The sequence below is a fragment of the Strongylocentrotus purpuratus genome, unplaced genomic scaffold, assembly GCF_000002235.5.
Source record: "Strongylocentrotus purpuratus isolate Spur 01 unplaced genomic scaffold, Spur_5.0 spur5_scaffold_4, whole genome shotgun sequence".
Taxonomy (NCBI): Eukaryota; Metazoa; Echinodermata; class Echinoidea; order Camarodonta; family Strongylocentrotidae; genus Strongylocentrotus; species Strongylocentrotus purpuratus.
The window spans coordinates 28,097,852-28,124,824 of NW_022145610.1; the positions used below are offsets into that span (position 1 = coordinate 28,097,852).

Below are 26,973 nucleotides of genomic sequence, written 5' to 3' on the forward strand. Positions count from 1 at the left end.
AGAGACCAGTAATAAACAACATAAAACATGTCTTATTATTCCTCATCTGAATTTGATATCATGATTAACCTTGCAAAGTTACTCTGTGAAGATAGCTGATCTGTGACGTGTTTATATATGCCTTTGCAATGCAATGTTTGCACATGGTCAGGGAGAGAGCTCCCTGCATGTATCATTGCCATATGAAATTATGTGGAAGTGTGTATCACACACACCCAAGACACACCCTGCAATGAGCTGATCCAAGTTAGTGACCAATCAGGAAGGTTCTCTAGCTATGTGGGTGGAGTTTGATACCAGCATAAATTACAGGTTGGTGACCGCGCGTGCTTTCACCGTACCCAGTTCGCGCGTTTCCGTTTTACACCCTGCCCTAGGCTTTTCTCCAATAAAATTTTACAAACCGACTGGTATTCGGAGTCTAGTCGTCCACATCTTGCGTTGTGGCGTGCGCCTGTAATCCAGCTAAAAAGTGGAAGTTACAAACTGATTCAGCCGAGGACGCAGGTTCGAAACTGAGTCACGTCTTTCGGATGGTGACGTTTAAAGGTCGGTCCCAGACGTAAATAATCATATCTGATTGATACACGTCTGTAAAAACCCAATACACACACACACACACACAGTGGCGTAGACAGGTTTGTACACCTGGGGGGGATGACGCAGGGACGGATCTAGCTTTTTGCTAAGGGGGGGGGGGTGACCAAAATAATGACGATGCGGAGCATCGTCCACGAGCCGCGAAGCGGCGAGCCGATTTTTTTGGGGGGTGTTTATTTGAACCCCGTAAGTGATGGAGACCATAAAAAGCAGTGCATGATAACGTCTTTTTAAATCAAGTAACAGTTAAATACACAGTTATATCCAGAGTTATCATGTGTTTGGTTAAGTTACCAGATGAGTTGAATATCTTCTCACAATATTTGCACTTGAAAGGGTTTCTCTCCAGCGTGCGTTCTTTTTTCTTTCTTTTTTTTTTTTTTTTTTTTTTTCCCTTTTTTTTTTTTGTTTGTTTTTGGGCCGCCCAAGGGGGGGGGGGGTTTAAACCCCCTAAACCTCCCCGTAGATCCGCGCCTGTTTAATCTTGTGGTTATCTTGTGGTTTCCAAACCACAAGATAACCACAAAATACTTGTAAGATTTTCTTTTTCTTACCGTCTGAATTGGCTTTCACCTTGTGAATGCGGCTAATAACAATAAACACAATTACAATAATGATGAGGATTATTATTATCATCATCATAATTATTATTATTATTTATAATTGTTATCATTATTATTATTACTATTATTATCATCATTATAACTTATTAAGTAAGCAAATATCATTCCCCAAAACCTGGGGGGGATGATTGTACATGCCATCCCCCCCCCCCCCCACCTTGTGAGGTGGGGGGGATGCATCCCCCTCATCCCCCCCGTTGTCTACGCCCCTGCACACACACACACACACGCCTCGGCGCTCTGCACACCACCTGGGGGGTGTTTCACAAAGATCCTAAGTAGAACTTAACACTAAGTTGGACTTAAAAATTATGGAAAGCCATTAGCATCTCTGAAAATATTTTGTAAAAGTTATTTTAAAAGGCATAAAATACTGATTCAAATCATAAATATGTTCTATTATCAAGGAGATGACATGTTCTTGATGTGGAATGAATGAGAAGTCTAAAATACTTAAATTTTTGCTTTTGAATATATTTCATTTTAATACTCCAATGGCTGTCCATAATTTTTAAGTCCAACTTAGAGTTAAGTTCTACTTAGGATCTTTGTGAAACACCCCCCAGAACTCTGAAAACGTCACGTAGCGCTAGCTAACTCTCTATACTAGTTGATCTTCCTAGTCGTATCATTTATTTTTATCCATTAATACGCAATACTCTAAGAGCGTGAGGATGCGTGATCAGCTCGCAAAATTTAGCCCAGCGATAACAAAACAATAATATATCGGGAAAACCGTCTTGAACAAGAAGACCCTCGCATCCCCAATTGAAATTGTACATAAGCTTTGGCTTCGCTATTCTTGACGTCGATATAAACAAACTTAGACTTCGGATACAGCATGTTTCGTGTAATTTCTTGCCGAAAAGCCTAGGGCAGGGTGTAAAACGGAAACGCGCACCCAGTTCAGTGGGAGGTCAAGAAGCCACGCCCACATGTGTGCATGTGACAAGCATGAGCTCTCCATCTGTGTGTATGTACAGTGTATTTGGGCGCCGGAGGTTTGTGTGTACATGTGTGTGTGACTGAGAGAGCATGCATATGGGCTAGCATGTCCCTGCATGTCCCTAGCATGGACGAGGCAGGGACATGAGTGAAGATCGAAGTAAGAAAGGGTGGCTGTGTTAATCGGCTGAATTGAAGAATGATCAAAAACTTAAATTACTCACAAATAATATCCAAGACTTTGTTGATTGATATTTCTAAAACTTCAATTATTATTGTTATCAATATTTTTGTATTTTATTTATATATGAACATTATTTTAGGGGGCGAGTCGGCAAGGGATGGATATTAATATTGAAAGAGAGAGAGAGAGACTCGGGGGAGAAGGGATGTGAGAGGAACTGACCATCGAATGTGTAAACATTTAGAAAGTTGTGAGCTGAGAGTGCAGTAATAAGAAAAGGTACATGAGCGATGAACACATTGCAGAGAGAAGGGAATAAAGAGGGTGAGAAAAGAGAGAAGGGGGCTGGTTGTTTTATTGTTTACAAATTCATTCATGGGGATAACTGCTGCCAGAAAGCTAGCGCGCAGCGGCCAGGGTGTAATATTACACTGCGGTTTCTTTGATTATCTTTATCATCGGCTATTAGCACATTCCAAAATGTATGCAAATAACGGTTAACCGGAGCGAGAAATGCTAAACGGTTTTGATGAATCATGCGAGTGCATGAGTGACCGGAATAAAAATTAAATAGTTGTTTTGAAACGCACGATTTCGACATGATTTCGACATATTTTCGACGCGACCGGTAGTGGCTTCGATGTCACATCACCTGAACAAACAAGGCGACCGATTGGATTCGATGTCACATCACCAGAAAAAACAAATTACTCGTCAAAGCTTCACACATTTCATCAATTTGTATAGTAAAGCTTCACCCAATGAAGAAAAACGAACGTTAGGACTTTACTACAACAACAAATAGGTCAGGGTCAGGCTTAGGCGTCGAGTCGACGTCGATATTTGGCGACCTCTGAGGAGGGTGGGTCCAGGCCACAGAGTGACCCTTGCATAAGGATTATGTCGATATAGTAACGCATGCGCATTGTCTTTTTTTCATTGCGATAATATGCTAATAAGTGGAAAAGAGTCATGAATATTCAAAATTTTAATTTAAATATTTTGCGCGCTACGCGCAGTCCAAAATCCCCATTTCGCTGGTGCACTAAAAATTTGTGGTCTTCATAGGCTAATACATGAAAAGTGGAAGCAGTGTGCACTTTTGACCCTCCAAAATCTCCCCATGGCTAGACGGATGCAGAAGCGGAGTTGAACTAATATACTAAGTATATATCTCTATGGTAGCGTATGAACATGAATAAACATGATTATATGACGTCATGATACGTCATCTGCATTGCTCAACTTGCGCTGTGCACTGCTCTGCGGTTCAGTAGCTTTGTAGCAGTCCTATGTATTTACTGAAATATGTTTCCTTGTCTAGAAGTTTAGTCATTCAAATTTTCTAATCAAGTTTTATTTCAGATTTGGTCGTCATCATGAATCTAATTCACCAATCATCGATTTAATTTAAATCTAGATTTAACGTTACACCTTTCAATAATCTCTGAAGCATGATTTTTTTGATAATCCAAGTGGATTAATTCTTGTTAAATCTTTAGTAGGGCCTAGAATAATAGATGTTGACTCTGATGGCTTTACTTATCAGTGCCGTCCGTTCGCTCAGTTGCATCCGTGTCAACTTTATTTAGACCAAAATTATCTGTGACCATTGATAATCAAACAACTCCAAATCCTATTTCATTTAGATGTAAACCTGGAACTTATTAATAAAAAGTATTCAAAAAACATCAACACTAGGATTTGTTTATTTGATAATAAGATTTTGTGTGGGTCCAGCATGCTTGTCAAGTTATCATTTAGAGTCTAGACCTTGACCTTAGGCCTACTACTAGATCTAGATCTAGACCCCTATCAGTGGCGTACGCAGGATTTTTTCAAGGGGGAGGGGGGGGGGGGGGTTAACATTTTGAAATCGGACCAAAAATTTCGCAATGACTCAGCCAGCCACTGAATAAGCATGGGGGGGGGGGGGGGGTTTCCAGAAAAACATACACATAAAAAAAAAACTGAAGGTAGGGGGGTTTACCCCAACCCCCCAACCCCCCCCCCCCCCCCCTGCGTACGCTTCTGACTCCTGTTATTACTTTTAATATATTAGAGATTTTTTTCTTCTCTGAATTGTGCAGTTCATGTTGATAAATCTATTTGTGTAAGAGAAGACCCCTTGTCCACAATTATGTTTACTTATGAAGTCCACTTCTTCTTGTCTTAATAAACCAATTCTACTTAAGACTACTTTATATTTATAGGCCATATAAAGCACTTTTTGAGGCACAAGTTAAATCTTCCATTTGATTTTACTTTGTACTGTGGTCCATTAAATTGGAATGTTGATTTCCACACTATATTAAAATTAAGGCCAACCATGACATGAAAAATAGCTTTTATGCTAGCTCTATTTTTATTTTGTTAAGGAGAAAGGGACGCCTTGATTGTCGTATTGATATTGTTTTCTTTTTGTTCCAACAGATGGAAACTGATGAAGAGCTGGAAGGAGTTAAATGATGAGTAGACATTACAACATTTCTTATATTTTCAAGATGAAGCTGAAAGTCCCATGCAGGTAAAATTTTCAGGATATTTAGCACACAAATATTAAACCACCACTTATTAATTCACTAAAAAGGAAATGGAACTAAGTGTATGTTTCAAGTGTGTATAGTGGAGGGAATATTTTATTCTAGTTCTTCCCTTTCTTTGTTTACGAAGGGATTTTTCCTTATTTACAGGAGGTCCTGTGTGTAGAAGAACGATGTCTAATGCACAGGCGCGTAGCCAGAGTTTGATGTTTGGGGGGGCACATACATGTAATCGATCGAGGTCAAAAAAAGGGGTCTACAAAATTTCAACCGATCCTGGAAATTTTAGGGGGGGCACGTGCCCCCCCGTGCCCCCCCGTGGCTACGCGCCTGCTAATGCACATTCAAAGCACTACATAATAATGATAATGATCATACATGTAGGGTATACACAGGACCCCTCATTACTTTTTTTTTGTAAGTGGTCCTTTCACTTCTTGAGCAATGAAGATGAAGAAGAACACAACATAAGATTAACGAAAGTCTGTTTATACGATGAATTATGGTTGATATGTATCTATTATTATCACTTTTTAATTGAAGTACTTACATTGCTTTCTCTTATGTAGGATGATGCTTCTCTACAGTGGATGATGAAAGCATGCTGATTACAAACCCAGGAGAGGAATAAAGAACAGATATTGACAGAATCATATCTAGAGATGTGGGCCTACTGCACTTCATACAAGCAAGTGTGCTAATATACCATGTAGGTACCCCCAATAAACTATTGTAGAACACATTTATCATGCAGAAAGTTATAGATCTGACAATTATATTTTTCATTGTCCATTGACTTGTAAAAGAATACTTGACTGAATATCACAATTGTGATTTAGATTAAAACTAAAATGTCAATATAAAATGTCAATATATGAGGGGCTTGCCTCATACAAGCTCTGCTTTTTTAGCAAGCCCCTCCGTTTTGAATTACTTCATCAAGGTCATTTTTTTCTATTGTTCAGTACTGTTTTTTCCCAATATTTCTTATCAACTAAATTTTGTTCTACATAATACTGAATTTGCTTTGTTTATATTATATTTGACTGTATTATATTATGTCTGTTTATATTTTGTTTGTTTTGAAACGGAAATAAAATCTGAATCTGAATCTGAATATACATGAAATATAAGTCTACATAAGTCTACATAACGTATGTTTCAATAGCATTATTTCCTGTACATTCTCTGTTCCAAGTTGTTTGGTCATTTTATGTAAACCGAGTACTATTCATTTATGACCACGAGTTAAATTACAAGTACATTGTACATGTACCAGTATTACTTATTTCATACTTGTCTGATCCAAGCTCCATCAGGCCTATTGTCTTAATAATGGGATCATCAGAAATAATCTAACATGTGGTCAGTAACTAGTCTTGTAGGAAAAAAAGTTTAGGTTTTCCCACTAGAACCCCAAGTGAATATTAGTCCTTCCTCTTTTTGTCAGAGCTGGTATCAGGGTGTATGTTATTAGTTGTTGTTTATTTTCTTATACACTGTATCTTATTTCATTTTTCCATTCAACAGACTTGGGTTATCATCACAGCCCTTTCTTCTGAAAACTAGCCTATAACTTCATCGATGAATGCAGAAGACATGGGACTACGTCTTAAAGATGCCCCCTCATATAATGAAAGAGGACAGTAGAGATGGGTTTAAACTTGAATATTTACTTACTATTTATTTATTATTTGTATTATATGTTTGTAGAATACCACATTAAAAAAAGCTAATGAATTTATCATCTTGTCAACTTTTAAATAATTAAAGATAACTAATCATCAATGAATAAACATTAATGACATTTTAAGAATGTCAACTACCATCTTATAGGATGAAACTGAGTGCTGGGCAGAAAGAAATTTCCTTGAAATTTGAGTGATAAAGATCTATCAGTCTATATCAAAGATTGAATCAATCAATGATATTTCAATTATAATTATACATGTTGAAATTCATTTACCTCAGTCTATGGACTTCTGTATTTGAAGTTTTGTAGATTATTACATTATTGCTGCTTCAAGTATTGTATGTAAGAAGGTTTGAAAGACAACCCTCTAAATGGACTAAATATGGAAACTGCTAATCATCATTGCCTGTTGTATCCAAACTGCTAATTTTAATAGAATCATGTTTTGATACTTCCTAGCTTAAGAAAACGGGGGGGGGGGGGCTTGTTATCCTCTTCCTGGTGCTGTTTCTAAATGGACCATGTAACAGGTTGCAAAAGTGTAAACAATATTATATTTGTTATATGTTTATATTAGAAGGATTTAGAAAATGAAAACGTTTTGAATTATAGAATTACTGTTACTAGAAGTAATGGCAGTATTGATGTGTAAGGGAAGGGGGTGGTTTTCCCAGTGAAATTAACGGTATACCAATGTCAAATTGATAAAAAAGAGAAAACTATTCCTAAAAATAAAATTATAAAGGACATGGGCCTCCCAACTAACTAACCCTGGTACCACTTCTGTTTTTTTTGTTTTTTGTTTTTGGAGGGGGGGGGGGGGCGCCCCAATTCAAAATTTCCAGTGTTAAATTCCATTGTCTTTAAACAAAAAATATGTCAAGATGTTGAAAAACAATGTTTCACTTTCCATTTTCAATTCGAATAAAATGATCAACATATTTTCCGATCTCTCTGGTCTCTACATTAAAAATGTTCAAAGCTCCTGCAAAGGCTGCAAAAAGGAAAAGTGAAGATAATCCAAGTGAAATGTGGACAGTAATGGAGTGAATATGGATCAATGGTTGATCGTAGTTGATAACGAGTAAATGTAAATGAATGGTATTACGACTGAAAGTGAGACAGAAAGGAACTGCAACAGGTTGTTCAGTCAAGACAACAAACCGTTAGTTGCAGAAGATAATTTACGAAAGACAGAGAAAGAGAGAGAAAGGGAATCATTAAGGTACGATGAGAGTGGGTGGAGAAAAACCATCCTCTTTGCCACATAATTTGTTTGTATAAAATAAGGACACTTTATACATTAGCATATTTAAAATGTATAATCATAGCCAGAGAATGTGTTGTTATATGGCTTATAGCATGTTTGAGTTAATAAAACAAAAACAGACCCAGTTATTGATAGACTAAAAAGGGAATAAGATCGGATCAGTATTTCTTATTCAATGAAGTTAAGGCCACTCCCCCATATTAAAAACAACAACAACACAACAACGAGAGGTCCACTTCCCGATGCATTCTGGGTACACCAGCTGTTATGCTGGTGATCGATAATACAAGTTCGAGCGCGTATTTCACCTAACGCATCAGAATAATCTACGCTGATTCGCTGAATCACTTGCGTTGCTAGCGCGCAGCGTTATGAATAAATTACCCATAATTCCGTACAGTAGATTATTTGACCTCTCTATTTACGCTGATACGCGTATTGTCTTTTACCATGTAGTGAACATAATTCCAGTACACTTTTCGTGGGGAGCATCCTACAGAATGCATTATTCATAAGGCTCATGAATTATGCAAGATAGCTTATTTTGGCTTCTAATGGATCCGGACAAAATGGCGGAGCTTGGGGGGGGGCCTGGTGAAAGGCCTCCCGCGCGAAGCGCGGTAACTTAGACGTTTCATTAAATTATTATGAAAAGAAGACGATTTGTTGTACCGTTCTCGACTCTTAATCCTTGTCTGAATTCAGTTTCCCCATCCCACGCGCAGCGCGGAAGCTTAGACGTTTCATTAAGTTATTATAGAAAGAAGACGATTTGTTGTGTACCGTTCTCTACTCTTAACCCTAATTGTCTGAATTCAGTTTCTCCCCCTCTCGCGCGAAGTGCGGGAGCTTCAACGTTTCATTAAATTATTAGAAAAAGAAGACTATTCATTGTACTGACTCTAAATCCTTGTCTGAATTTTCAAAAATGTTTCTTTGTCCGATAAAAAGTCACAGCTCGAAGGGGAAAAACTTGCTGGCCGACCGACATAACAAAAATCCCACCGACTTCAACCCCACACCCCCCCCCCCCTTTAGCGACGCCCCTGAATGTAGAGTGGCCTGAACGGGTAGTCACAGGGCTTGGTTCCAAACCTACAGAGACACTTCGATGAAGACATCCTTATTTCATGATTGCGTGTGTTGAACTGCCCTGGACTTTACAACTTTAAACCTCCAGGGTTTATTTTCCATTATAGGTATTTATCAAATATCATAGGTAGCAAATAAAGGATGACTAAAAGAGGAATGAAATCAAACAGATATGAGAGGATGATCGAGCATAATGATGTGCACCAATCTATAATGATAATGATAACCGAGCCCGGCCAAAATATGGGGGGGGGGGGGGGCTCAATGATATCCGAGCCTCTCACAAAATATCGGGGGCTCCGTGATGTTATCCGAGCCCCACACAAATATCGGGGGGCTCCGTGATGTTATCCGAGCCCCACAAAAAACAATTGGGTGATATCTGAGCCCCACAAACATATGGGAGGGGGGGGGGCTCAAAGATATCTGAGCCCCACCAAAATATGGGGGGGGGCGCTCAATGATATCAGAGTCCCGCCAAAATATTTGGGGGTTTCAATGATAATTATCTGAGATCCACCAAATATATTTTTGGGGGTCAATGGTATGCGAGATCCGATGTCTGAGCCCCCCCCCCCCCTCCTCCCCAAATAAATATTTATAAAATGTTTATATTTGAATGGTAAGCCTGTAGATTATAGGTATACATGAGTTTCATGCCTAGAATATAATGATTGGGGAGGAGGGGGGGGGGGGTTTAATGATATCCGAGCCCCGCAATAAGTATCGTGGGCGGCTCAATGATATCTGAGCACCGCTTAAATATTGGGGGCTCAATGGTATCTTAGCCCCTAAGGACTCGATGATATCTAAGCCCCACCGACAAATTGGGGGGCTTAATGATATCTATAAGCCCCGCAAAATATTTTGCGGGGCTCAATGATATCTGAGCCCCCCAAGCCCCCCCCCCCCCGGTCCCTAAGCCTTTGTACTTGTCAATGAAGTCTACTTTTTGAAACTTAAAGGGATTGGGTAACTTTGTCTCAGGTTCTGAAACAAAATTCTGGAATGACAGTAAGGGCTAGTTCTGACCGGAAAACGACCCAAATATCGGATTATGCATGGCAAGCTGCCCCAGGGCCTTGTCCTATATACGGATCAGGAAAACAATACTTGTCAGGACCTGTGGAACGGCGGGCTTGGGGGCTCAAGCCCCCCCCCCCCCCCCCACACACACATTTGAAAAAGTATATTAAAGATAATTAAATAGAAAGAAATAGAAAAGAAAGTATGCTCATGTGACCGTAATTAAATGCCCATACCCCTGAGCTTCCGGGGGCTCTGCCCCCTTGATCCCACCTTGTGCCCTAAGGCTGGCCCCTGGATGCTCATCTGACCGTAATTTTAATGCCTAAAACCCCTGCGCTTCCGGGGGCTCCACCCCTTGGACCATACGCCAATTATTGACCTGCTAGTGTCATGAATAAGGTATGAAAATATGCTCATCTGACCGTAATTAAATGCCCCTACACCCTGAGCATCCGCCAATTTGTGCTACGCTCTACCTTATCTTAAATACTCTAGCCTCCCCCACTCACTTTCAACCACATTTTCAATCACTTTTATTTTCCTGGATCACGAGTATATACTAGTAGTGAGTTGGTTGAAGAACGAAGCCACGTACAAAAGTATAATCGATTACAACAGTTTTGGGGCCGATATTCATAGAATAAAGGTTTTAAATAAAATATTCACTTCTACTTTCAAAAGGACTGGCCCATTTGCTTTAAAAAAATTGTAGAGAGTTATTATTATGTAATATCTAGAAAAAATGTCTACCACATGATTTACCGAGTTGCTTCCTTTTATCAAAATAATATACACGTACAACAAAATGAGGACAGACTGTGCGGATAGCAAACCGCACGGATCGTCCCTCCGTGCGAGTCACGGACGATCGATGCGAGCAGAAAACCCGCATGTTATGTCCGACGGACAAACGAAACCGGTAGGACAAACGGTGCGGTCACACCGGATTACTCGACGCGCTTACCATTCTCATCATCTCATGCACTAGCGTACCTATGGGGGGGGCAGGGGGGCAGAGTGCCCCCCCCCCCCTGACGGGCTCCAGGAGTAAAAAAGAAAAAGGGGAAAGAAAAGAAAAGGAAGGAAAAGGAAAGAAAAAGAAAAAAGGTAAGAAAAAGAAAAAAGGTAAGAAAAAGAAAAAAGGAAAGAAAGAGAAAAAAGGAAAAAAAGGAAAGAAAAAAGGAAGAAGAAGAGAAAAGGAAGAAAAAGGGAAAATAAAAGGAAAGGAATAAAAATGGGGATTTTTTTTTTTTAAAGACCATGGCCGTACGCACCAGGGAGGGGGGGGGGGGGCAGTTGACCCCAGATATTTTGAAAACGTACAGTTTTTTTCCTGAAAATGTAGTGTAGGCCTATACCAAATCCTTTAATTCTACTTTTGAAAATGCAAAAGTACCCTCATGACCAGTTCGGTCGCTCGAACTCCCTTCACTCCTTTTGCTTTTGAGATTCTTCGAAAACTTTTAACGCATCTTTCCCCCTCCCCCACCAGAAAAATATTCCGCATACGGCCCTGAAAAATTAAAACAAATGAAAATAGGAAAATACAAGTGATATAACAAATTTGAAACTCTTCGCTGGCGCGAACTGCTTGCTAGCTTATTTTGTATTAAATGTTTTCACTTGCTCGTCCCCCTGAAAAAAGAAAAGGATTAGTATTGCCTAGAATACAATTGTGCCTGCCCCGACGGGCCCCGACCTGCAACCATGGCAACAATAACACACAATATATGTACCAAATGTTACTAAAAGAGACTAATTCATTTTTCTCGCACGCTACACTCGCTCGCGAATAAAATGAATAGATATTGCTTTGGAAACAATTGTGCCCACCCTTGACCTGCAACAATATCATTAAAAATGGAAGAGTTTTTTTCGCCCTCTCCCCAATAAGGAATTGAATCGCGTTAAACGCGATTGCGTCCATCCTGACCTGCACCAATAAAAACAAGTTTATTTATTAATTTCTATTAAAAGAGAATTTTTTTTTTTTGCTTGCTCGCTATGCTCGCTCGCCAAAATGGAATTGACACCGCTAACGTGCCCGCCCCAACCTGCAATAACCCAGTTAATAATTATGTACCAAACGTTATTCAAAGAAGTTTTGGTATGCTCGTGCTTGCCAAAATGGAATTAACATCACTTTAGACATGATTGTGTAAGCCCTGCCCTGCAACAAAAAAATCTGAAATTTATGAACCAATTATCATTACAAAAATTTTGCTCGCTCGCCAAAATAGAAATAACACCGCTTTTAATAATCACGTCCCTGACATGGAACAATGAACCCAAGTTTGTATACCATATTTTCCCTATAAAAGAGAAGTGATTTTTTTTTTGCTCGCTCGCCAAAATAGAAATAACACCGCTTCTAATAATCACGTCCCTGACATGGAACAATGAACCCAAGTTGTATGTACCATATTTTCCCTATAAAAGTAAAGTTGTTTTTTTTTTCGCTCGCTACGCTCGCTAGCTCGTGGAATTATGTGCCCACCACTAACCTGCTACAATATCATTAAAAAGAGAAATGTAGGGGGTTGCCTGCTCGCCAAAATGGGATTGACATTACCTTAAACACGATTGTGCCCGCCCCCTACCTGCAACAATGAAACAAATTTTATATAGCAATTCATTGAGAGAAAGATGTATTTTCGCTCGCTAGCTAAAATAGGTATAAAATCACCCTAAACACAATATTGTTCCCGCGCCCTGCATGGGACAATTGAACCAAGTTTAAGTGGCAATTATTAAAAAAGAAGTGATTTTTTTTCTTGCTCGCTACACTCGTTTGCAAAAAATGAAATTAACGTCGCTAACAAGTGAATGTTCCCACCCCCAACTTGCAACAATACCAGTTTATATACCAAACGTTACTTAAAGATTTTTTTTTGCTCGTTCGCTCGCCAGAAGTGAAAATTAGCATCGCCTTTTTTGTTTGTTTTGGTCGCTTGCCCCCCCACCCCCCTGACGGAGTACCCCAGGTACGCCACTGATCTCATGTATAATTTTATAAAAAGAAATTTCAGTTATTTCATAATGTCCATGAAAGTGGTCAAATATAACCGCATTAATATCATAAGACAAAAGCATGACAAGAAACAGAAAAATGATGATGTTGATGATGTGTCGCAGTCGATCGAGTAATTTATATGCTGACCTCTTAATTGCGGATTCTTACCCCTTCATTCATTGAAAGGCCATAACTGATCAAGCACATTAATCAACGTTGACTACATCCGATCATGTCATGACGTACACCTCAAACATTCGATTCAGGAAAGGCATTTCAGTAGACAATGAATACTATCTGTCCCTAATTAACTCTATACAATACAAACAAATCTCTACGTACCCTGCAGTGACGTTGTTATATTGAGGGATATACCAAAGGCTTCAAGATTACTTTACCATTTCCAGTACAATTATCAATCAATACCAACAAATAAGGGCACTTTCTGTGGGAAAGGGGCGCCTACAAAGGGAAAACTCAAGACAAAAATATACAATCTTTAGACATTGGTATACATTGTGATTACGTACATTATTAGGGATGATTTCAATATTTGTTTCTCTCTTTATATATGGTCCAAGACACTGGTTAAACATTATACTTTGCGATTGGGTTGACTGAATATTCATTTGCGAGCGAGCGAGGGAGGCGAGTGAGCAGGTGTTGGAGCGTTTTTCAAAGGGGGGTGGGGCACCAACAAAAAAGGGCAATCAAGCAAAAATATAACAATTTTTAGACATTGGTATTATAGTACAATACGATTACATCAAGAAGTTTTTGATTACATTATCCGAGATGATTACAATGTTTGTTTTTCTCTTAACATGGTCTTCCAGAATCTCGGGTAAAGGTAATGTATTGCTTAAACTCATCGTAATTTTCAATCGGGTAAAGGTAAAGGTAATGTATTGCTTAAACATCGCAATTTGCAATAGGGTTAAAAGTTTGAATATTCATTTGCGTGCGAGGGAAGTGAGCAGGCCAAACAAATTAAGATTTGTGAGGACACAGTGCAAAAATTCCATCTTCAAAAGAGGAAAAAAACAATGTTTTATTTAGTTTTAAGCACAATCTTATCATGGAAGACGGAAAATACCTTTTTTAATTAACATAATTATATCATATATATAGATGCGAGCGAAGATCGAGCTTAGGGGGGAATTAAAGAAAAAGTTACTCTTAGTTGCCTTAGATTAGGGATTCATGTTATGGGGAAAGGAAAAGGGGCACTTATCATAAGGGAAAATGCGCTTAATAAAAAAGGGAAGAGTCGAGCACGTGTAAAAAGGGCCATTATCAGAAGTGAAAATGGGGCACTTCTCGCATCTGAAAAGGGACACTCACCAGATATGACAAATGCACTATTTACGAGAATAGATAAGAGGCACTTATCATATTTTAATAAGGGCATTTATCAGAGGAAACAAAGTTGACAAAGGGCATTTATGAAAAGGGTAAGGGGCTCTTTTACAATATTAAAAGAGTGAAAAGAGGCACTTATCAGAAGAAAGAGGACCGTGAAAAAGGATACTTATTTAAAGGAACATGGGGTACGCCGTGTCAAAATAAAAAAAGGCACTTGAGAGGTAAAAAGGGGCACTCATCAGAGATATAAAAAAAAAGGAGCACTTATCAGAAAAGAAGGGCCGGGGGCCTTATCAGAAGTGAAAATTTGCACTTCATATACCTGAAATAGGGTACTTACAATAAATTAAATAGGTTATTTATTGCAAAGGAAAAGGCTCTGATCGATGAAAATGAAGAGGGCATGAGGCATTTTAATATATGTGGAAAGGTTGCACCCTTAGTTTATACCAAATCATGTCAAAATCAGAATATATTCATAGTTTATTCGCCAGTATTATTTTCATTGTTGCTGTTTTACCCCCAACTCAAGCTAATTAGCCAATTGTCTTGTTCAGAGGATGATTGATGTATCCCTTCATCTATCATCTTGACTATTAAAAAGTCACTATCAAAGTCCCTAAGAATCGTGTTTTCTGTTACAATTGATATGGCATTAATATTATTATATTTCATTACTTGTATATAATTCATAATGAAATGATTTCATAGTATCCTGAGAAGCAGAGTTTAATTGGCGGGTTGTCTGTTTCGAGCCCCTGCACTCCCTCGTCTACCCGAGACAACCATAGGGTCGAACTATCCAGGGTAGATGGTCGGCTTCTAAAGGGTCGCGTTGTCCGTCGCGGCAAATCGAGTTGTCTGCATACTGTTGCATGAATATTCATAAGCTCCTTTTCGAAGTCAGAGACAGAGCAGAGACGGATAAGATAACGTGAGTATTTCGCCGTGAAAAATATTTTAGGAAAAGGAACTGTATATGAATTGATTGATTTTCGAATGATGTAGTGCTTGAAATTATTTTGAAAAGAAATAGTAATCTTATGACTTAGATTCGCTCCATATTCCAAGCCAACTTCAACTTGCATTAGTCTAGAAAACATGCCTCACATCCTTCATCCTTGTCCCATATATAAATAAATATGTTGGTTGATTCTAGCATGATTGTTTAGAGATTGAGCTATTTTTTTATAATCTCAAGTTGAAAATTAAAGTACACTCATATCTTAGCATCAATTCTATACTTCATATGTACAAAATTATTTGGTCACACACCTCAACAATGAGCAATTCTAAATACTAGATCTACTTCAGATTTAGTTAGTCACCAACACACCGATTCACTCAAATAGACCTAGAGTAAAGGAGCCCGTAATCGGCCAGCTCCAGTTTTCGGCCGATTGGTTGGATGCAAGGTAAAATCACTCTAAAATACATCGCATAATAGCATAACACATATCCCACACATACCATACCATGCCAGTGTCACTGAAGAACCACATTTGCAATGGAAAATATATCCTAAAATATCACATTTTAGCGATGTAATCGCCGGTCCCGCTACCCAAATCTGAAAAATCGAGTATCTTACGCGTGTCTGTAAGAAATATGGGTACCATAAAATGAGCTTTATTTCAAGTATTTTTCAGATTTAAAGCCCGATTTTGTGCTAGTCGCAAGCTCAAAAATATGTCATCGCATGTATTAAATCAATGCAGCCGCACACCGCGACGCACACACGATATCTCTGTCTAATTCAGATTCCAACTTCCGATCACCGCTGTGCCTGTCTTCGGCCAGGCGAGCACCAGGGAGCTCCGGCGTGGGATACCTGCTCCGCCCGCTTGTGCTGTACATCAGCGCGGAAAGGCACGGCGCGCACGAGCGCTTCCTATTGGCTTTGTACATGCGGCCGTAAACTGAAACGCTCGGCCGATAACGGGCTCCAAAACAGTGAAAATTGAAATGAATATTGTCATGGCAATTCGTGATTTTTTTTCTGGGATTCTTTTTTTGTTTAAATAATAATAATATTTGCTTCATGATTTGAACAAGAAATGATAATAAATAGGAAGTAAAGAGTCCTAAAAATAGGATTTTGTCTTAAGTGGCTGAAAACGGGCTCCTTTACTTGGCAAATTCATGCAAAAAAATATATTCAAGAAATTGACTTGAAAACACATCATACAATTAGTCTGAACCGAGTCGGGAGCAAATTTGAAGAAATTATATTTTTAAATGTTGTAAAACCAAAGATATAAGAAGAAAACTGACCAAGTATCTGTACTAAAAATCGTACATGTAAAATTGGTCGTAGACATTCGACAGCTGAAAATGATGCGCACGGTTGTGGTACGTGCGTTCTCGAATCCAAAATCGTATCTCACACACACACTCTCGCCATAACGCGAATGGTCCGTCGTGGGGAGCTAGCCGCCCGAGAGTTTGCCAGCGATACCAACGCACCCTCGGAGCTCCGCAGCGCACAATTTTAGCGGAACTCGAAAGGTTCGAGGTGGGAAGGTGGCGGGCTAGCTTTTTGCCAAAACCACGCTAGAACGTCTGCTGGCAAAGTGAAAATAACTACGATCGAGAACATCGTTGGTTTCAGTGAGATAATTCTGAATTCTAATTGAGACTATATAATAAATTATATCGACAAAGAAACCTCGGTAGATCTCTTATAACTATACAAAAGCTTGTTTATTTCTCGTTTTGACATTTGTTTTCGAGCCATTTTTTCGTGCGCGAGTCAATGCAAACTTTGTATTACCAAACTTTCAACACGCAAGGAACGGGGAACACTCGCGGACCCCGTATCAAATTCGTTGCAAAAAAATTTTTCAAGGGTGATTTTGAAGCAGTGAAGAAAATTTGCGCTGCGATGCGCAGAAATATACTTGAAAGAAACTTAAAAAATCACACCTGAATTTTCAGAAAATCGTATTTGCATTACCGAGCCTAGTTGTGAGTTGTTTATAACTCAGATTTTATGAAGATTTGTCGGAAAAAAATGTCATTTTTTTCCGTTTGGTGGTCATTTCTAGGCTAATATTTAAAAAGTTGCATCAGTAATGGGCCCGATGTTTCTCTTATCATACTCGCATGTTATTGCTACATAGATTAAACATAGGATGGTTAGGGGTAAGACCGGATAACATTATAAAAAAGATATATCCTTCCAGCCTCCCATATCCAAGTTTTGGGCTGATTATTGCCGACCCACCGCAGCAAGGCCATTCAGATTTTCGTACGCTCGCGAAGCGCCCTCTAGTGCCCCATGAATGTGCCTAACTCAAAAACTTTTTAGTTTTAGTTTTGTGAAGGGGTGTTTTGAATTGTTAAGGTGTGTGACTGATCGAATGATAGTACTGATGCTGTGAGTGCTTGATCCATATCTGACCATGTTGTGCACATGTAAACACCTGTTAAATGTCTCGAATATGATATGACTTTTGGGACCGAGTTTTCGCTGGTCGATTTCGTTTTTAACATGTAGACTATTAGTAAAAGTAGACTTAAAAGTTAAAACAAGATGATTCATGAATAATAGAATCTAGGGAAAAGATACATGATTTTTCTCCTTCTCCTTCTTCTTCACCTCCTTTTTCTTCTCCTTGTTATTATTAAATCACTATAATTTAAATTTTATTATTATTATTATTATTATTGTTATTATCATTATCATTAGTATTATCATTATTATTTCTATTATTATTGTTACTGCTAATATTATTATTAAAAGTTTATAACTATTATCATTTTGCAGATAATATCATGTTCATGGCCCATGATTTTGAAGACTTAACCTTTGCCTTGTTGATGACATCATAATGCACTCCCAGCATCCCCCACCAGATCAACGACCTGAGAGGCCCCCCTACAACCCTCAGCTCTCCTTAGGACCTTACTCAAGGCCTCCCCCTCCAGGAGGACCAGGTCCTGTGAGCTTTGGTCAGAATCAGGTCCAGAGACCCAGAGGACCACCTTTAGGACCACCCTTAGGACCTCATCCGGGATCCCAAGGACCTTTGTTTGGACATCAAGGACAGTATCCTCCTCCATCTGGAGTAAGAAACTTTCAGTGTCATTCCTGTGTTGCTATATTGTCACTAGTGCAGAACAAACTTGATGCTCAAATATGAGGGACCTATGAAAGAAGAACAACAAAATATATTTTCTTAAAAAAGAACATTGTCAGTGGTAATGCATGCATCTTTGTGGATTCATGTCATTTCAAACTGCTGAAATGATATGTAAGGCCAATTCACTCAATTTGGATCAAGGATGAACAATACATTTATGCGTGCATGAGCCATGATTCTTCTGTTTCTTGTTATTTATTCATAATTTTCATATAGGAGAGAAATATAGCAAATGAAATGATATGTTGTTCTTTATATCATAATTGATTAACTGATTTTAATGGTCAGGGAGTTCTCTTATATATATATATATGACATTTCTTTGTGAGTTTCCATTCACTTTGAATTTGCCTCCAATTCAATCATAACCCTTCTCTATAGTTTCTCCAAATGTCAGGTTTTATTCTAGAATTAATGCTTGAATCAACGGGTTTATATACATAAATTAATATGCCCTTTTCTTTACCACACAGGTGCCTCCAAATTGGCATGGAGACCGACCTCCACCAGGCAGAGGAGACATAGCTTTCCCTCATAGGCCTCCACCTCAGTTACCACCCTTTACAGGGCCACCACCCCATTTGCCCTTCCCGAATGGCCCACCTCCTGGGCCTAGGATGCAAATTCCACCCCCTGGAGGGGATTTTAGAATGAGACCACCACCCCCATTTCACACCCAGAGACTCCCTAATGCACCCCACTTGCCACCACCTCCATTGGACTTCTGCAATCGTCCAGGAAACCCAGGGATACCGCCAACAGGATTCGATCATCCAGGGGATCGACAGGCGGGCCAAGGTCTTCAAGGGCCAAGAGACCAGTGTGTTCCGGGTGCTTCTCATCAAGACCACCAATTTCTGCAACCGGATGCCGTTCCGTCATTCAGAGACAGAGTCTCAAGTCAGCAAGCCTCATCCTCCCTGGATTCTCCACATGAACATCACAGGGGATCACAAAGACCACAGGACTCCTCAAGGCATCAGGGGTATGGTGCAGATGAAAAAGGTCCAAGATTTAGAGATCTTGGGGAATACCAAAAGACATACACAGACTCTAGATCTTCAGACTGTGATAGAAAAAGGCCTGCAGATGATCATAATCGAAGAGACAGAGAAGGGTTTGGAAAGGACGCATCTAGAGATCAGTTAGCTAGAGACAGCAGAGGTTCAGATTCCAGAGATCATTCTCGTCGGCAAAGAGACAGGTCCAGGGAAAGAACATCGAGGTAAATTTGTATTGAAGTAGAACAGCTCAGTTGCTCTTTTGAAATCCTAAACCCATGTTTCCATAAAGTGAAAAATCTATTAGATAGTACAGTCTTTGAAAAAAATTTAAGTACAAAAAAAGATGGGCCCACTCATATGTGTAAAACGCATATTTATGAAAAGAGATACATAGAAGATATTCAATGCATACAAAAGTGATAATGCAAGATTAAAGGTTAAGTTTTTTTCACAATATTATAAGAAAGTTTTATACACACTAAAAGCATCTGTATACATATTTTTTCCAGTCCTTTTGTCAACTATAAAATGGATTCACTGTTTTATACATTTCTTTTTGCTGTGGTAAACAAGATTGTACTCATTCATGGTTTATCAAAGATTATAGATGCTTTATGGCTTTTATTTATGTTAATTTGCTATCTAAACTATAGGAGAGAGAGGTCACGATCTCCCAGACAAGGTCGTCGTGGAGACAGAGGCAGAACGAGGGAGAAAAGTCCGTCCAGAGAGAATAGCTCAAGGAGAGACCAATCAACAGGTGGTTCTAGCAGCAAAGAAAGATCCAGATCACCTAGAAGGTATTTAGATCTGCCTGTGCCTGAATACTGAATACAATAAATTCTTTAATAATTTTTGTTTAGAAATATTTGTGGCCTTTTTTCCATGATTCCATCTAACATAACACCCTCTGCATTAATGTTATTGGACAAGGCACTAACTCTCAATAATCTAGGTACTTGGATAGAAGTGTAATCCATACGTCTGTGTTTGCCAATCGACAAACACTTGCCTTCAAATCATAATGTGTAATGAATTTAAACACCTTGTTTTACACACTGGTCGAAATTTCTATTATAAGATAGCAGAGCACTGACTTCTAGACCTATACAGGGCTGCCAACCATTCCGTTTTTGGCGGAATTACTCTGTTTTTTCCTCCTAATTACGGTACTACGTTTTTGTCTCGCCTGCGTAGCAAAAAGCGAGACATAGACGCCGCTTTTCCGGTGACGGCGGCGGCGACGACGGCGACGACGGCGACGGCGGCGGCGGCGGCGGCGTCAACATCAAAAACTTAACCTAAGGTTAAGTTTTTGATATAATTTTTAAAGTATAAGTTCTTAGTCAATGAAACTTTGACTATAGGGTAATCAAGTATCCCCAATATGTGAGTAGAATTTCAGATCACAAAGTCAAGGTCAAAGGTCATTTCAGGTCAACAGACTTGGACTATGTTGTAGCATCATCATGGAAAACTTAACCTAAGGTTAAGTTTTTAAATTTTTGATATAATTTTGAAAGTATAAGTTCTTAGTCAATGAAAGTTGGACTATAGGGTTATCAAGTCTCCCCAATCATGTGAGTAGAATTTCAGGTCACTAAGTTAAGGTCAAAGGTCATTTAAGGTCAACAAACTTAGACTTTGTTGTGGCATCAACATCAAGATTTTCAAAATGCTTCTTCATTTTTTTTCAACCGATTTTGATTCTGATTGTTTAATATGATAGGGCTAGGAGGGGGATTTTAAAATTCCTACACAGAATCTTGAAATTCATTATCTATGCTAATTTATGCAAATTTATTCGAAATCACAAAAAAGACTTCTCCTCCTTCATTTCTCGACTGATTTTGATTTGGTTTGCACAATATCGTAGAGCTAACTTTGGTACACTAAACTTCTACACAAAATTTTGAAATTGTTCTCCATTAATTAATTATGGTAATTTATGCAAATTTATTAAAAAAATAACAAAAATTGCTTCTTTTCCCTCATTTCTTGACCGATTTTGATTTGGTTTGCCTTATCTGGCAGAGCTAAATTTGGAACACTAAACTTCTACACAGAATTGTGAGATTCTGCTCCATTGATTATTTATGGTACTTTATGCAAATGAAATGAAATTATGTCCCTTCCAGGGCATCAAATTTTTATTTTTTGACCAGTTCATTTGATACTTGATACTTGATACTTGATACTTGATGAGGTAATCCCTGAAGCAGCTTTTCCAAGCTATACTGGGATGGGATGTGTTGTGACAGCAGGTGAAGGTGCAGACAAAAGGGTGTACAATTGCTTTATACAGTAAAATAGTGACGTGCAAGTAAAAAAAGAATCATGCTGCTATATGGTTTACAGCATTCTGGAACCTACAGGAGGTTCCAACCCTCTGATGACAGGGAGGGCGGTCATCTGGAAAGCAGCAACTGTTGGGGCAGTAACTGCAGTGAATGGTAGTTGATTCCAGATGCGAATGGTGCGGGGGTAAAATGAGTACTTGTAGGAGTCGATTGTTGCCTCAGGAACAGAGAGCTTGAGTGTGTGGTCTCTTCTGCTGATGTATGTAGCTTTGGTTATGAGGTGAGGAAGACAAATGTTGACTAGCTGGTGGTGTATTTTAAAGAGCATGGTGCTTTGAAAAGTGTACCACATAAAATTTACGATATTTGTTGTTGCGAGATGCGGATGAGCGCTACGTCATTGACGTTCTGGTTTATCATATTGAATTGCGTTATGCAGGCGAGACCGCCGTGAGCGTTTCCCTTGTTTCATCATAAAATATGTTTTTATTAATTTTTTTAATTTTTTTTTTTTTTTTTTTTTTTTTTTTTTACATACCAGACATCAAACAACTGCCCTAAAATGGTGATTTGATCACAAATTCAAACTAAATTTAGAACGTACTTGAAAAGAAAAAGAAAAATATTCTCAAAAAGAATGAAATGCCGTTAATACCAAGATAACCACCAAAAAAAACTCCTGCTTGTATGGAAAAAACAGCATGATGAATGAACATTTCTGCATTGGAAGTGTGTCGCGCATGGTTGTAAGTTTTGTTTTCATGAATTCCTTTTTTTTGCTTGAAATTCCTTTTTTTTGCCATCATGATTCCTTTTTTTGGTCGTACAAGGTTGGCAGCTCTGCCTATACAGTTCTTTCTGGCTCTACCTGTTGTCTGAATCTAGTCAATTCCCTTTGTGATATATATATGCACCACCTGCAGGAGGTGTTGCTAGCACATGGCCACAATGAATACATTTATTCCCATGATCTCACTTTCTCTCTTTCTCTCTTTATTGATACAGGCATGAGAGTTCCTCAAGGGAAAGAGGTTCACACAGGAGCAGCAGCCCTCAGAGGTCTAAATCAAGGAGGGCCGAAGGTCATGACCTGCAGGATAGCAAAAGATCTCGAAGCCCTTCTAGGGATCAAAGACCTCGAAGCCCTTCTAGGGATCAAAGACCCAGGGAGAGAGAGGGATCATTGCAAAGGCATAGCAGTAGGAAACCTGAAGGGTAAGTTTTAATTGTGTACTATAAAGATTGAATTAGTTTGTGATACTTGTTTGTGATTAGAGATTGACTGCACAATGTGCACATAAATAAGCCATTTGCCTGATTATAATTTTGTTTATTTATAGAGTGTTTCCCAGATACAAACAGATTGTTGTAAAAGGGCATTTAATATGCCACTTCCCTCCTTATACCCTCGGCTAATAGGCCTGGGTAACATTCGTGGACGCGTAAGTACATGTGTGACCAGGCCGGGTGATATCCCCCCAGCGCGCCACTACTATATACACTTTGTATCCATCTATGCATCTTGGATGCCCTCAAGAGGGTGGCGACGGACGGACGCGTACGGCCTGTAGCTACGATCCGGTATGTCCAGCGCAGCAGGCCATTCTGAAACTAAAGCTGCTATTGTGAAGACACCGTCTACTGCTATCAGCGGGCAGCCTTGAGCTTCGGACTCACGAGTTACCACAAGATTCTAAGGCTACGACGGGTAGTCGAATGCTCGAGTACCCGCACGGTTGACAACTACTCGGGTACGATTTCTCGTACCCGAATATTCGATCGCAAAAAAAAAAAAAAAAAAAAATGTCCAGACCCAAGCTTACCCGTGCCAGGGAGAGCGACGGCCGCTGGCATGGTACCGTCGGTAAAAATGTTTCCAAACTCAAGCACTGTCAGACTCACCTTTCAGAAACTGGGACCAAATGTCCAGATTTCTGTTTGGACTTGGAGGAAAATGGATTATTCTGCCATCTTTGGTTTTTAAAACAGCATTGTTTACTGTTATTATTCTTATTAAATCGGCGCCTTCAGCTGCAACTCAAAGTAAAATCGCATGCGTTTTCAGCGAGGGACCTGAGAAACTACCAAGTGGTATGGTAGTGGCAAAAAAAGAAGAAAAAAAAAAAAAAAAAAATCAAATTTTTAAAAAAAAATCAAAAAAATTCAAAAAAATTCAAAAAAATTCAAAAAAACATGGCGTCCGAATATTCAAGTATTCGCTTGTGAGCCTGGGAGTGTACTTGGGTACCTCATTACACTGTTGTGCACAGCCTTACAAGATTCCGAGTTATACGCTGAGCTTCAGAGATATATTGAAGCTAAGGCTGCGACAAGTACTTGAATACTTGGCCGCCATTTTTTTTTTTTTTTTTTTGTCCGTTCACCTGTCCAGGCTGAGGCTTACCTGTGCCTGGGAGAGCGCCATCATGGTATCGTGGGTAAAAATGTTTCCCAGCTCAATCACTGTCAACTCACCACTCAGAAACTGGGACCAAATATCCGGATTTCTGTTTGGACTAGGTGGAAAGTTAGTCTGTCATCTTTGGTTTTAAAAACAGCATTGTTACTATTATTATTATTGTTATTAAATCGGCAGCCTTCAACTGCAACTTGAAGTAAAATCTGTGAGTTTTCGGAGAGGGACCTGGGATTCTTCTACCGTAGTATCATGGTGGGAACAAAATAAAAATAAAAATAAATAACAAATAAATCAAAAAACCAACAAAAATCGTGTACGACTATTCAAGTATTCGCCTGTAAGCCTGGGAGTGTACTCGGGTACCTCATTACACGCTTATGCACAGCCTTAATTGAAGCTGAGCCAGAGTTATCTGTATCGAGCCGTAAAGTTGATATAAGGTAATAGAGAACCATATTATTTCATATCATCCTCCATTGTTTCGTATAATTGTCTCCACCAAGTAAACCGGTGGATACTAATTCTGCCATCCTTCATCCATCATCTAGCTTAAGATTCATATTTTTACAGTTTCTTTTTTGACGCACGTGCTCACATTTGTGAAACGTGGGCCCGCCATTTTGTTTTGAAAAATTATTGGCTCGCCAGGTGTAGCAGTCTTGTTTACATATAGTGTCGAGCTCGCTTGAGTATTCGCACTAGTCTGGTGTTCCCAGGCATTTTATGTATTTTCGATTTATTTTACTGTGACGTGTTGCGTTGCTTTATATCGAATTATTTTAATCTGGCCAGGAATTACTCTACGCTGGATACTATAGTCTAGCGTTTCAGCTGCAGTTGTTGCTGCACATCGCTGATTAGTAGTTATTTTGTAGTTGATGACACAAGAGGAATGAGATCTGGAGGTTTTTGGGGTGGAGCTTAGCAATTTAGTTTGAAAAACAAATATTGTTAAAAATATTAAAAAATTTATGAAACAAATTCAGAAGTTTACATATCAAAATATGAGATGTATGCAGGACTGCACACCAACAGGAATACACTTGTATTTCGATGTCATGGGCCCTTTAAAGGCCGTCTTTACTAGTTTGGCAGGGGGATTAGACCACACAGCGTGGTCACTGACAAGTGGCTATCTCATCAACTCAGCTCTCAATTAACATAAGATAAAAAGGATCACCAATTAGACATTGTTTCTATATATATGGAGCAAGCATACATGCCAACTGTTCAGATTAAAGAGGAACATTCCTCTTTTTGGGAGAAGATAATCATCATTTTAATGAAGGTGTTCCTCTTCCTGTACAAATTTGTCTGTAGTATTGAATAGGAGAGTTAGGAATGTTCCTCTTTTTTTGAAAATAGCATAATTTGTACAGATTTCTGATTTTCAAATGTTGGCATGTATGAGCAAGTACATGTAGCTACAAGTAGTACATTGGGGCTTTAAAGGAAAAAGTAAGAAATTACAGTCTCCTTGGAAGGGTCTTGCTGATATCATTAAGAGATATACCCCCTATCTCTATAGAGTGGTTTATGCGAACAAAGCAATGGTGATGAACCATGATAAACTTTAAAAAATGCACAGACAACAGTGCTCTTCCGTAAAGGTTATTCAAGGGAAGGAATTATATTGTTTTTGTAAAAAGCAGGATGATCGGTCAGTCATGATTCAATGTGATAGCTGTGACGAGTGATTTCATGGCCATTGTGTTGGAATCACCCCTGGAGAGGGAATGACTATCAACAAGTATTTTTGTCCATTCCGCAAACAACAGAGCGGGTAGTTTATTTTTCCTTTGTTTTTGTGTTTACCTTTGTATTCCCCCCATACAGGATAGATGCACCTGAAACCAGAGTTAGTGAAGGTATTCGGGATGGACCTGTTGCAATGGATGTGACGGATCTTGCTACAAATGTGGAGGAAGTAAAGCAAGAGGCCCCTGATCCAATTCAGGAGGCAGCGGTTCTTCTTGTACAGGAAGTACTGGGGCCGATGATGGCGGGCCTGCCTATGGTAGGACCGCAGTCACTAGAGGAACTAGCGGATCTGCCGCCCGCAGAACCTGTAGTTCCTCTCTCCGCTTTTAAAGGAATTGAAGTCAGTAGGAGATCCCGCAAGAAAAAGAGAAAGAAGGTAGCTGCGGCCCTGTCTCGGGTAGGGCCCAGCAAAGCTTCCAAGGCTGCTCGAGAGCAGAGGGCAAAGAAATTCAAGTGGTGGCATGAAAAGAAGGCCAGGAAAACGCCAATGCGTTCCGTACCGGTGGCTTCACCTAGGAACCCGCATTCCTGCGGTTCCGGTGTAGGTCAGGAACGGGATGTGCCACGCCCCGTTGCCACCAGCAGTGGTTTTCCTGCTGTTGGTCGGGGAAGGGGTGGTATCGGCTATTGGTCTGGTCTGTCCTCTAACACTGGGAAGTCTTTTAGTGAGCAGTGCTCCAGGATATTGCCCAAGAAGAACCACCAGGTGTGTCCTATGGTGGGATGTACTCGCACCTCACATAAGATACGACTGCATATCCTGCGCCACCTACCTAAATGTTTCAGGACGCAGAGGATTCACTCTGGTCCTGGATTTCAGGAAGTGCTGCAACTACGGCTGGCTGCTCTGCGCCTTATTGCACAGTTTGTGATTGGAGAGGGGGCTAATGAGTTTGGACTAGTTAGGCTGGTAAACTCAGGTTGGAAAGCAGTGCGACCTCATGTAACTGAGGTTGACCTGCTAGAGATGAGAGCCATGATGGATCA

At 39.5% G+C, this 26,973-nt stretch overlaps 1 protein-coding gene and 1 long non-coding RNA gene across 2 annotated transcripts in view; both read left to right on the plus strand.

The window, feature by feature from the left end:
- The first annotated feature begins 4,769 nt into the window (after nucleotides 1-4,769).
- Nucleotides 4,770-6,539, plus strand: LOC115929244. Its single transcript, XR_004066398.1, has 3 exons — nucleotides 4,770-4,879; nucleotides 5,465-5,604; nucleotides 6,426-6,539. It is a non-coding gene; the product is annotated as an uncharacterized LOC115929244 (long non-coding RNA).
- Nucleotides 6,540-15,209: 8,670 nt separating this feature from the next.
- The window catches only part of LOC585199 (ribonuclease 3), a 45,687-nt gene continuing 33,923 nt past the window's right edge, over nucleotides 15,210-26,973 (plus strand). Inside the window, exons 1-5 of the mRNA XM_030998176.1 lie at nucleotides 15,210-15,291; nucleotides 18,127-18,427; nucleotides 18,976-19,727; nucleotides 20,160-20,306; nucleotides 22,812-23,021. Coding sequence (XP_030854036.1) covers nucleotides 18,191-18,427; nucleotides 18,976-19,727; nucleotides 20,160-20,306; nucleotides 22,812-23,021 — 1,346 coding nt within the window. The 5' untranslated portion in view covers nucleotides 15,210-15,291; nucleotides 18,127-18,190. The remainder of the gene's footprint in view (nucleotides 15,292-18,126; nucleotides 18,428-18,975; nucleotides 19,728-20,159; nucleotides 20,307-22,811; nucleotides 23,022-26,973) is intronic.